The sequence below is a fragment of the Hyperolius riggenbachi genome, chromosome 6, assembly GCF_040937935.1.
Source record: "Hyperolius riggenbachi isolate aHypRig1 chromosome 6, aHypRig1.pri, whole genome shotgun sequence".
In the NCBI taxonomy this organism is placed as follows: Eukaryota; Metazoa; Chordata; class Amphibia; order Anura; family Hyperoliidae; genus Hyperolius; species Hyperolius riggenbachi.
In genome coordinates, this window is record NC_090651.1 from 138,541,591 (window position 1) to 138,554,089 (window position 12,499).

A 12,499-nucleotide genomic window follows, 5' to 3' on the forward strand; every position below is an offset into this window, starting at 1 on the left:
CAATATGGTGCAGTATGTTAATATGGAGAGATCTGTTGTGAATAAATAAGATGATTATACTCACAAGGGTGGGTCGCCCCAAAGGCAACCACTGGAAAGGCCGGCGGGAAGAATTGTAACCTGACCCCGCTCAGGTTAAAAAGTCGCTCTCTGTAGATAGGAGAAAATGGGGATACACCCCTCCACCAAGGGTGGACTAGATAATATTGAAATACGATAACAGAGGCGCCAAGCAGAATAAAATTTGTTAAAATTGTTAAAAAGGGGGAAGTGGGTGGACTCACCTCGCTTCTGAAAAAAAGGGCCGGACAATGGACAGGTTACTTACAGTCTAAAGTAACATTTATTAGTAACTCCAAAAGTGCAAAATCAGGTCATGAACCAGGTAGAGGCGCTCTACCTAGTTCAGGACCTGATTTTGCACCCTCCAAATAATCGTTTGCCTGAAGAAGCGGGACTGTTACCCGTGAAACGCGTTGCACTTTTGGAGTTACTAATAAATGTTACTTTAGACTGTAAGTAACCTGTCCATTGTCCGGCCCTTTTTTTCAGAAGGGAGGTGAGTCCACCCACTTCCCCCTTTTTAACAATTTTAACTAATTTTATTCTGCTTGGCGCCTCTGTTATCGTATTTCAATAAGAGACTAAAAATGTACACACTCTCAACAGCGAATCTGAAGCTAATTAAAATTAGAGTAATTTAATAATAAAGGAGAAAAGCAGCTTCCTGGCTATTATTGAGATATGGAGAAAGTGTTATGGGGATATCAGGCTAGATTGATATTTAGTAACGCCAATGTCTAAATTAAAGGACAACTGTAACGAGAGATATGGAGGCTGCTCTATATATTTCCTTTTAAACAATGCCAGTTGCCTGGCAGTCCTGCTGGTCTATTTGGCTGCAATAGTATATGAATCACACCAGAAACAAGCATGCAGCTAATCTGGTCAGATCTGACAATAATGTCAGAAACAGCTGATCTGCTGCATGTTTCAAGGTCTGCGGCTAAAAGTTTTAGAGGCAGAGAATCAGCAGGATAGCCAGGCAACTGGTATTGAGGAACTAAATATGGCAGCCTCCTCATTACTCTCGCTACGGTTGTCCTTTAAGGCCTTTTTGCCTGGCCTTCGGCCTAGCTGCCAAGCTAAGGGCTCTTTCACATGCACAGCTGTCATCCGTTCATGTGTATTTGCCAGAAGCTTGCAGCCATCAGAGCTGGTGGTCATCTCATGCATAACCGTGGGTGGTCAACTGTCAGCTGATAGGTGACGGGAGGGCATAGAGAAAAATAGACAATGCACTGCGATACAGTAAGACCCCCAGTATTCGACACAGGCAGGGAATGCTTGATGTCAGATATGTGTGCGTTCCAGTTGCTTGAGAAGTTAAGCAACCAGCCCTAAAATAACACTAATCTCCACCTGTGCAGATCTGTTCGCAGCAGAAGCAACTTACAAACCCTGGGCGTTATTTTCTACACTTCCTGCAGCTCCCAGATGCTTTCCTGCTTCCTCTGCTCTCCCAAGGCAAGCATGTGACCTTGTGCGGGGCAGGTGACATGCCGGGAGGTGAACATGGACGTAGGAAAGCAGCTGGGAGCTGCAGAAAGTGTTGAAGACTGCGCCTGGAGGATTTGTTAGTCACTTTTGCTGCGCACAGATCTGAAAACCATGAAAGTTCTGCCCCGGTCTCTCCCCTCAGGCATGCAGGTTAGTTGAGACTGCCGGGTGCCTGAGTTCCGGATAATGGGGGTTTTACTGACTATGAACCCAGCATGAACATACCTCTGTGCTTAGCTTAGGTATCTGGGCCTTGGGTCAGTTATCCTTTAGGTCCCTTTTACACTTGCTGCATTGCATCACCTCATCCTGCTGCATCCCGTGCAATGGCCACTAAAGTCAATGGAATATTATATTGGTGTCCTGGATCTCCTAAAGTAACTGAAGTGGTGTTAGATCCTTCAGATAATATAACCAATTAGGAAAAACTGAGCTGAAGCAGCAAGTGGCAGTGATGTAGTTAACACCTTTTATCACTCCTGGAATTGTAGTGCGTACATTTCTGTGTGGGATAATCTAGTATCATTACCTGACTGCTATTATGTCATTTCACTAATGACTGTGGTGCGGAGTGATCTGCTATATCACTTCACAGGATGGTTATGAATTTCTGGTGTATTTAGCCGGTTTTGTTCTCTATGCCCTTCAATTTGTAAATACAGTCTGCTTATTTTGAAGAATTAAAGTAAAACTGTTTCCTAAATAACCTTTAAACGCCCTTTAGGTCTGCTTCTTACACAGTTTATTTCTCAACATCAAAAGTGTCAGATGATATTCTCTAAACATTACATGTAGAGGAAAGCTAGCGTGCATATCTCTATCTGTTAGGCTGGATTCACACTATAACAACGTGTTCACAGTGGATTTCTCGGGTGTTCTGTTGCTTACTCAGTGAACCAATGAGAATTGTTCTTGGGGAGAGAGGATTCTCATTGGTCTGTTGCAATCCAATGGGGAGCCCCATATGCTTCTGGTGGGGCTCCGAACTATATACCAGTGCTTCTTCCCTGCAGTGGACCTGAGCACCGCTGGACCCAATGGGACAGAAAACCGGTTCAGCATCAGAAACACTTCCTAACACTATATATTGGTAATCATTGAATGTGGCGCTGCCCTCTCAGTGATGCTTAGTCTAGGCTGATTAGCTATGTGAAATTCTCCTCCTAGAGCATTCTGAAAGACCAGGTATATTTTCTCTCGCTTTAGAACTCTCTGTAAACAATCGTTCTGCAGATATAAACTGCCAGCAGTAAAGATGTTACCAAAGAAGGTCAGCTTAACTTACTGGGTGCTTCTTCCAGTCCCCTGTAGTCCATCAGGTCCCTCACTGTACTACCGGTCTGTTCCATTCCCTTGCTGTGCCCCTCTAAAACTGGCTGACAGAACCCTGTCATGGGCTACTGCACATGCACGGCACTGGCTTTGATCATGCTCCCATGGCTGAAAGCATTTTGCACAAGTTTTTTTTGAACTGCGCAAGCACAGAAAGCACTCAGAACTGTAGCCCATGACAGGGCTCTGTTGGCCAGCTTTCAGAGGGGCACATCAGCAGGAGGACAGCAAGGGACCTGATGGACAGCTCCAGGTAAGTTAAACTGAACTCCTCTGGTTAACTTAAGGTTCCCTTTATTGCCACCCTAGTGGATGGCTGCTGTGTTCATAGCTCTACTTCATAAGCCTGTTGTGAATAGTTTGGTTGCACACTGGTGAAACCTTTGATGGTGGCAGGCTGTTTTGCACGTCACTTGCCCATTGCAAACGGGTCTCAATGAGCAGTTTGGGGAATCTGCTGGTCTGTGCACTATGAGGGGTGACTTAAGATAGGTCCTATCTCACTAACATGCTCAGCTTTTATGAAGTGGTGAAAAAAAATGTCGATTTTGGGAAAGCAATAGATGTACTATACTTGTACTTTGTAAAGGCTTTTGACATGTTCCCCACAATAGTCTGATGCAAAAGCTGAGGATACTGGGACTAGGAGAAAATGTGTGTATGTGGATAGAGAACTGGTAAAGGAAAACAAGGCAAAAAGTACTGGTAAACGGGACATGCTCAAAATGGGAAACGGTTAGCAGTGCAGTACCGCAGGAGTCAGTACTTTATCCAATTCTTTTCAATTTAATAAATTATTAATGATTTAGTAGATGGAATACAGAGTAATGTAGCCATCTCTGCATGTCACATCGCTGGATGGTACTCACATGTTGCCCAACACTAATAGCAAGAGCATGCATACGCAAATTCAGGTCACACAGCTACAGGTTACGGTTTCATTCACCAGCCGATAACTGCAAACAGGTTTGCTGAAGACAAGCAGAATAAGGGTATGGATTACTGGAAACATTTCCTGTGGTCTGATGAGACCACAAAAAAAATTATTTGGTTTAGATAGTGTCACGCGTGTGCAGCTGCAAACAGGTGGGAAGTACAAAGAGAAGTGTGGCTTGCCTACAGTCAAGCATGGTGGTGGGATTGTCAGGGTTTGGTGCTGCATGAGGGCTCACGGCACTGGGGAGCTACAGTTTATTGAGAGAACCATGAATGCTAACATTTACTGTGACATACTGAAGCAGAACATGATCCCCTCCCTTTGGAAACTGAGCTACAGGGTAAGTATTCCAAAATAACAACCCCCAAACACACCTCCAAGACAACCACTGCTTTGCTAAAGAAACTAGGGTAAAGTTGCTTGACTGGCCAAGCTTGTCTTCAGACCGTAACCCCACTGAGCATCTGTGGGGCATCCTCAAACAGAACGTAGAGTGTAAGGTCTGTAAGATCCACCAGCTTTGTCATGGAGAAGTGGAAGAGGATTTCAGTAACAACTTGTGAGGCTCTAGTGAACTCCTTTCCAAAGAGAGTTAAGGCAGTGCTGGAAAATAATGGTGGGCACACAAAATATTGACACTTTGGGCACAACTCTGACACTCATCTAGGAATGTATTCACTTTTGGAAATCCTCAGAATCCCCATAAGGAGATGAACTACTCGAAAAGCAGCCATTTACAGTATGTCAGATGTTTACTGCCTACTGTAAGTGACAGCAACATGGGAAAGTAATTTATAGTGCATTTTGCTCTGGGGAAAAAAGTATTGTATATACCTGCATTTAACCCACCCTGTGGATAAGCCATCCTCCTTTTTGCCTGGCAAAAATGGGTGACTCATGGATAAGCCCACCCACTACCTTGCAGAGCATGAATGGAACCATGGCCCCCTACGCAGAGCATGCATTGGATAGCGACAGCAATGCTTCCAACATGGGCTCTGCATAGGGGACCCCAGCAAATAAGGTAGTATGTGTGGATAAGCCACCCACTTTAAACTCATGTTTTGGTGTGTAAAAAGGTCCACTTATCTGCGATTATATTTGTTCTTTTTGTATTTAAGTGCATTTTAAATGTTACAATTTTTCACGATAGTAGTCCTTTAACTCGTGAGTATCTTACTGAGGCTTTAAAGTGCACCTGAGATGGGGCCCTCTCCATACAATATACATACCTGGGGCTTCCTCCAGTCCCCTCCGGCCACGGTGACCTCTTCTACCTCTCTGTTCGTTTGCAACTGGCCCCCTAAAATATGCCATTCGGGGCCAGTCAGCGCATGCGCAGTCCAAGCGCGCTCCCCTGTCTCACTTGAATTGCCAGGAGCATTCTGCGCCACAATGCTCCAGGTGACGTGAACACAGCGGGATCGTGTGCGCCCGGGCTGTGCATGCGCAGTTGGCCACGGACCTGAGGACTTTCCGGGGCCAATTGTGGGAGAACAGGAAGTAAAAAAAGGACTGTGTGGGAGCGATCAGGCTGGAAAGGACTGGGGAAAGCCCCAGGTATGTATACAGTGGGATGCAAAAGTTTGGGCAACCTTGTTAATCGTCATGATTTTCCTGGATAAATCTTTAATTGTTACGATAAAAAATGTCAGTTAAATCATATAGGAGACACACACACAGTGATATTTGAGAACTGTATAATAAATTATTGCACACTTTTTGAAAATCCAATAAACTTATCTTCACTTCTCAAATATCACTGTGTGTGTCTCCTATATGATATATTTACTGTATTTTCCTGCGTATAAGACTACTTTTTAACCCTCGAAAATCTTCTGGAAAGTTGGGGGTCGTCTTATACGCCGGGTGTCATTGATGCCGGGTGATACACCCTATCCTGTTACCGCCTCTCAGATCTCCCTGCTGAGGGAGCGCAATCTATTCTTCCATACCGCTCTGATAAACAGGTAGACAAGGAGAGCTGACCAGTCGGATCCACTTTAAGGAGATTTGACCAATGCAACAAGTCAAGTGACTATATACTGGGTAACACATACAGTACAGCACCAGTATCTGTTCATACACAGCACCAGTACATGATTTTTTTAATTTTTATTTTAATTTGGTGTGTGTTGGAAGAGGGGTAGTCTTATACGGCGAGTATATCCCAAACTCCATATTTTAACTGGAAAAGTTGGGGGGTCGTCTTATACGCCCAGTCGCCTTATACGCCGGAAAATACGGTAACTGACATTTTTTATTTTAACAACCAATGATTTATACAGGAAAATCATGACGATTAACAAGGTTGCCCAACCTTGTTAATCATCATCGTAAAACTGCTCTCCTTATAGTCTTTTAGTACTTGCATAGAAAGCAGGAAACACATTTATGCCTAGAGCTATACATCACTTTCATATCTCACAATTTAATCTCCAGTTCAGCTAGCCTTAAAATGTTTGTACACTATGTAATCTTGATTGTCAAATGCTACCACTTCTATGTAGTATAAAAGCTAAACTCAACAATGTGTAAAATATTCACAATCTGTTGTCTCGTCTACTACACAGATGTGACAAGATTGTACAATCAAGAATTTCTTGTGCTTGTTTAGCTTTATAAATTGATAAATCTGACACTCTTTACGAAGATTATGTTTATATCTATGGTCTTCCTAAACTAGCCCCATACACTGATTATTTTTTAACTTCATTAGCGTTCGGATAGAGTAATTATTCCCATAATGGTTTTCAGTCCTGCATGTTCAGTAATAATCTTGCGTCATATGTTATTATAAAGAAGTTAATATTTGAGTAATGTACCTCGCCTGCTTGTTACTGATATGAAGTCAGCTTACATTAAACGGAGTTCTGTGTCACATAGACAACTGTATCCCAATTGTAACATGTATTCCTCTCTGCATTGTGTTATCATATACACTCCAGCATGAATATGCATGTTGTGGAAGCATGTTTGTTATTTCCCTGCATGTGAAAAATAATGGGTTGGCACGCAGGCTCTGTGACCCTTCCTCATGTTTTTTCCTCTCAGCTTCTCTGTAAATACCCGGTTTGCTGGCTCGCTTGGGAATCTGAACTCTGCTTTGGAGGAGGTAGATGGTACCCGCAATTCCTCTCCCTCCCGCCCCAGCTACTCCCCAGCTCACCCCTCCAGCTTGTACCTTTCCAATCCTCGAGGCCGAAGTCAAGGTGAATACAACAACAACCGTAACTGGAATGTGTCTGCTACTGGCAATGATTCCTATGGATCCTACCGACCCTCATACACCAGCCTCTCTTCCAGTGCACGTTACCTGAGCCGCTCTATTCCTGTAAGTGTCCTGACATCACTGCTTACTTCCTACAGGCAAACCACAGCCTGCCCATAGCAACTAATGACTGCAATGGCTTGCCTTCATGCTTTCCTGCTTGGTGTTGGCTCCTTGCATATAAATAGCAGTATACCTGTGCCTGAAATGCAGATTCACAGCTAATATTGTATGCTATGCATTTATCTCCATGAAGATACAATCTGCATTTAAAATATCATGGTATTTATACTTCTGTGCGCTTAAAATGGAGTTTTGATCATGAATGCCGTATTAGTTGCATTATTGATTTTAGCCCATATCTTATGAGATTAGCACCTGACCTGAGATTGCACAGTTAAAGCTACTGAATGCCTGTAATGATATTAAAAGGACAAATAAAATGAGAAGAATATGGAGTCTGCCATATTTTTTTCCTTTTAAACAATACCAGTTACCTGGCAGCCCTGCTGATCTATTTGGCTGCAGCAGTGTTTGAATCACACCAGAAACAAGCATGCAGCTAATCTTGTCAGATCTGACAATAATGTCAGAGACACTTGACATGCTGTATGCTTGTTCAGGGTGTATGGCTAAAAGTATAAGAGGCAGATGATCAGCAGGATAGCCAGGCAACTGGTATTGCTTAAAAAAAGAAATATGGCAGCCTCCATGTTACTCTCACTTCACTTGTCCTTTTAAACTAGCTACAGCTTGTGCTGATTTATTTTTGAAAAATATGCTTTTAAAATGTTCCCGCCGTTCCTAAAGTATTCTTTTTCGCTCCCTTGTAAATTGGCCGTTTCCATGCCATTTATCCAGGTGAAACAAAATGTAAGACATTAGTACGGTAACCATGAAATATAAGCTAGGTTTTTTTTTCTGTAACAATGTGAAATGTATAAATCAATAATTCGAGTGTAAGGATTGATGGATGCCTTCAAAATCAGTTCCTGTATCCCAATCTCCTCCACACGTCCACAAGTGCGTTGTCTCAGCACTCGGTTACACTGAGGCCTTCAAGTGCACAAGATATAGAAACTGATAAGCAGAAGGCAGAAATACCACTAAACTAAACACACAAGAAAGAGGAATAAAACAGTCCAGGGTTATATACAGAGGGATCAATAACAAGCCAGGGGTAAATCAGGAGAGTAGTCAATCTAGGCAAAATGCCAGTCCAGGCAGCAATCCACTAGAGTAGTCAAGGTACAGGCAAAAGTCACAATGGAAGATCTAAGCAATATAGCACACCCAGCAGCTAGAGAAGCTTATGGGCAGTTAGTTCTGATCTGAAATAGGATTTTATATCCGAACTCGCAAATCAGTGGCCAGCCACACACATCATCCACCAATCCGGTATCAGCCACACGTCCTGTCATACTCTTAACAGCTGCCAACCACACTACATACGCCAGTGTCTAAGTGCTTAGGTTGAGCTCTTGACCCTATGCACCCGTCCAGCAGTTACCAGAGCGTGCGCACGCACAACCGCAGGGACATCGGGGCTGCCGTTCCAAACTGGCTGGGAGTCAAGCTGATGATGCTGCCTGCCCACAAAAATGGTTCCCTCTCAGCAGTCTGGGGGCGGAATGATGTAGTGACATCACACTCTCCTCAGCTCCACAAGTATTAAAGGGGTGTGTCTAAAACCAGGCTTCAGGAGATTAACAACACTGCAAGATAAAGCCGCTTCTTGGCCTGCAGGAATGCTACTATGTAGTTGCCAGAAGTTCCAGACTACTCTCCACCCTCTATAATAAAACCCTAATGTCTCTGTGTCCCGTGTCCCTGTGTGTTCCACATGCGCTCTGCGCATGTGCAGGGACGCAGAGACGTTGAGGGAGAGCAAAAGCGATGACGGGCGAAGGGGCGGATGGGCCGGTGTAATATCAGATAGGGCAGCCCGGAAGCTCCCTTCTGCACTGAGTATCACGCATGCTCAGTGGGAAGTTAGATATTATTTTCCTGAAATATCTCCGCTTCCACACCTCCTACAGTCCCGAAATGTTCAGGGTAGGGAGGGGACCTCCTGATCTAGCTCTGTGCCGAATTGCAGCCCCCGAGCCCCGCTGGTTCCCAAGACTGATTACAGCTAACCTATCTAGGGAACTAGCGGGGCTCGGGGGCTGCAATTCGGCACAGAACTAGATCAGGGGTTCCCCTTCCTACCCTGAAAATTTTGGAAGTGTACGTGGTGCGGAAGCGGAGATATTTAGGATGTTTTACGTGGCTGCACAATTTAATGGGAGGCAGGCTTCTACTGCGCATACGGGGCTGCCCAATCTGCGGGGCTGCCCATTCTGTCACTACACCGGCGGGCGAAGGTGGGCGGGCGCGTCGGAAATGTGCGCGGTGGGCGCATGCGCAGTGACAGACCTAGCCCGTTTTTAAACGGGCTTAGGTCCACTGGTAGTTATATAAACCTGCAGTACACCAATAAAGATTGTTCTTTTTATAAGCTGGATGCTTGTCACATTTGAACTGTAAGATTTTTGTGTGAGAGGCTGAGCTTTAAGCAGTGAAGAACCATGATGACCTGCTCTCTTGTCACTCATAACCACGAAACACCATCTTTAATAGGCTATTGAATTCCTTTTCCCATGATGCATTGCACACAAGGTATAGTTAACATAACTGTGAAGATCTGAGAGATTCTTTGATAACACACATTATTTATGGTGCTTACCGGTACTTAGATAACCTCCCTCTTTTTATCTAAGACTCAAGAAAGATGACAAAGAAAAATGAAATGTAGTTTTCTTCTTTTTAAACTAAAGAAAACATATTTGAAGGGAAAGCACAGGTTATTTTCAATGAACATATGCTTATTGTTACAATTGTAAAGTTTATTACCTGCCACTGAAATTCCAAGCAGAAACATTAATTTACCATTTTAATGTGAGAGTAGTCTGTATTATAAAACCAGTCATCATTCAGGATTGCTGCAGTTTTTTGTTTATTTTTAAACAGTCCAGAATATAGTGCTGGAAACGTGGTCATGTAATAACGGCGCTTGGAAATTTTGGCGCACAGATGTATCCCATAGTAGAATATCCGTAACATTTCCAATCTCCTATCACCTGTCATAACCTAACTATCACATTTACCCTCACCCTGTGTACTGAGTGAATTGGGGCACATGTAATTTCTCAGTTCAGGTCCAAGTAAACCTGAATTTGAGAAAAGGATTCTTACTTACCTGGGGTATTTCCAGCTCCGCCAACTAACTTCGCCGTCCTCCTGGGCCGTTTCTCTGTGCTCCTGTGAAGTCTGTGATTTAGCTGGGTTGTGGGTCACTGTGCATGTGCTGTTCAGGACCATGTGCCTCCTCCATCAAACCTCCGTGGCCAAGAACATTTTGTGCAATCGCAGTCACTTTCTTAACGAACTGTCCATGCGCAGAACAGTCCCTGCTTCACACACCCCCTGATCTCGCTCCCATGGCCATTCTGTGCATGCGCAGTTCATAAAGAAAGTAACTGCACTTGCTCAGAATGCATGCGCAGTAGTCTGCATGCCGAGTTGCAGACTTTATGGGTCTGGGAGCGGCACAACCTGGGGGACCCGGGAGGACGGCATGGAGGTAACTGACTACAGGAGGCTAGAAAGAGCTACAGGTAAGTATAAATCCTTTTACTCTCTTCATGTCAGGTACTCTTTATAGCAGTAAAGGAAAAGTTTATGTTCTATTTTGAATACCGACTGTATCTAAACAGAGGTTAGTGCATGGAATATTTTTTAAAGCCATACTCCTTGGGTTCTGCTTTAGGCAAGTGTAGGGGGGTTGAATAGAGCTGTGCAGGTTCTGCCTTATGATGCAACTGCTGCAGCTTGTAAGACTCCCCATTCAGTGAGAGAAGTCTTCCCCATCAACCGTATAAAGCATATTTGCCACTTTTCTGTCACATGAATAATCTGACAGTCTGAAAAGATCCGTCCCGTATTTGAATTCATTCTTGTTAAATGCTGGTTTTATGGCGCAAAAACACTCCATGTTCTTTTAAATCAGGGATTTGCTATTCGAATTTTTGCCCATCAAACCATGAGGATTAGCAGACAAGGTTATTTTACAAGTTCTTAGTTTCTTCTGATCTTTAGGTGGAAGGAAATGACATCACTATTTTGAAACTGCTATTGTGGATTGGAAGTTTAATAGGCAGTAGGTACCAGATGTCTGCATCATGACATGCTGGAAAGGGGGTACAATTTAGCTTTTTTATATAATACTATTGTTCGTAGTGGCATGAACTGTCCCTCGGGGAGCCCCTTAATGAAAATCTGTAAGAAAAAAAAAAAGTGCCCCTGGGGGGTACTTACCTCAGGAGGGGGAAGCCTCTGAATTTTAATGAGGCTTTCCCTGTCCCTCCGTTCCAGCACGGTCAGCGCAGACACCACGCAGTAGAGCGGATCCAGTCGGGCTTGGCTATTTCTGCCTGCGCCTAAAGGAAAGCCATTATTGTGCCTGTGCAAGGCTCACACAGGATTGTTATGATCCTGGAGCCCAGAACAGACAACAAGCTTGTCGGAGAATTGTCGGAGGACGGGGGAACCCTCATAAGGATCCAGAGGATTCTCCCTCCCGAGGTAAGTACTCCCCAGGGGCACTTTTTTCCTTACAGATTCTCTTTAACTATCCTAAAATCTTTAACTATCCTATCCAAAATCACATACTTTCCTAAGAAGAGGGAAGCCTCTGGATCCTATAGAGGGATCCACCGTTGACACCCCCTACCCCTGTTGCCACTCGTGGAACCTTCAGAGATTAATGACATGGGCTTGTTGGTAATCTGCTCAGTCCGCTCTCCTTTTCAAGCACAAGCATGCCGTACTGCGCCTGCGCAGTAAACCTGTGCCATTAGTGCACGAGTGGCTCCATGCTGCTGGCCAGGTGTGGTTGTTCTTGTGCGGCTGCAGCATGGACGCATTCGTGGCTGAAAAGGAACGCGACTCCATGCTGCTGGCCAGGTGTGGTTGTTCTTGTGTGGCTGCAGCATGGACGCATTCGTGGCTGAAGAGAAACGCGACTCCATGCTGCTAGCCAGGTGTGGTCGTTCTTGTGCGGCTGCAGCATGGACGCATTCGTGGCTGAAGAGGAACGCGACTCCATGCTGCTGGCCAGGTGTGGTCGTTCTTGTGTGGCTGCAGCATGGACGCATTCGTGGCTGAAGAGGAACGCGACTCCATGCTGCTGGCCAGGTGTGGTTGTTCTTGTGTGGCTGCAGCATGGACGCATTCGTGGCTGAAGAGGAACGCGACTCCATGCTGCTGGCCAGGTGTGGTCGTTCTTGTGCGGCTGCAGCATGGACGCATTCGTGGCTTAAGAGGAACGTGGCCCCCCGATCAGCTGGAGGGTCCCG

At 44.7% G+C, this 12,499-nt stretch overlaps 1 protein-coding gene across 2 annotated transcripts in view; it reads left to right on the forward strand.

The window, feature by feature from the left end:
* CDC14A (cell division cycle 14A) overlaps positions 1-12,499 on the forward strand; it is a 208,153-nt gene that overhangs the window by 188,337 nt on the left and 7,317 nt on the right. Inside the window, exon 15 of one of the 2 annotated variants that reach the window (XM_068239994.1) lies at positions 6,884-7,163. The exons of the other annotated variant lie outside the window; for it this stretch is intronic. Within the exon in view, the coding sequence (XP_068096095.1) occupies positions 6,884-7,163 (280 nt within the window). The remainder of the gene's footprint in view (positions 1-6,883; positions 7,164-12,499) is intronic. 2 annotated transcript variants of the gene reach the window in all.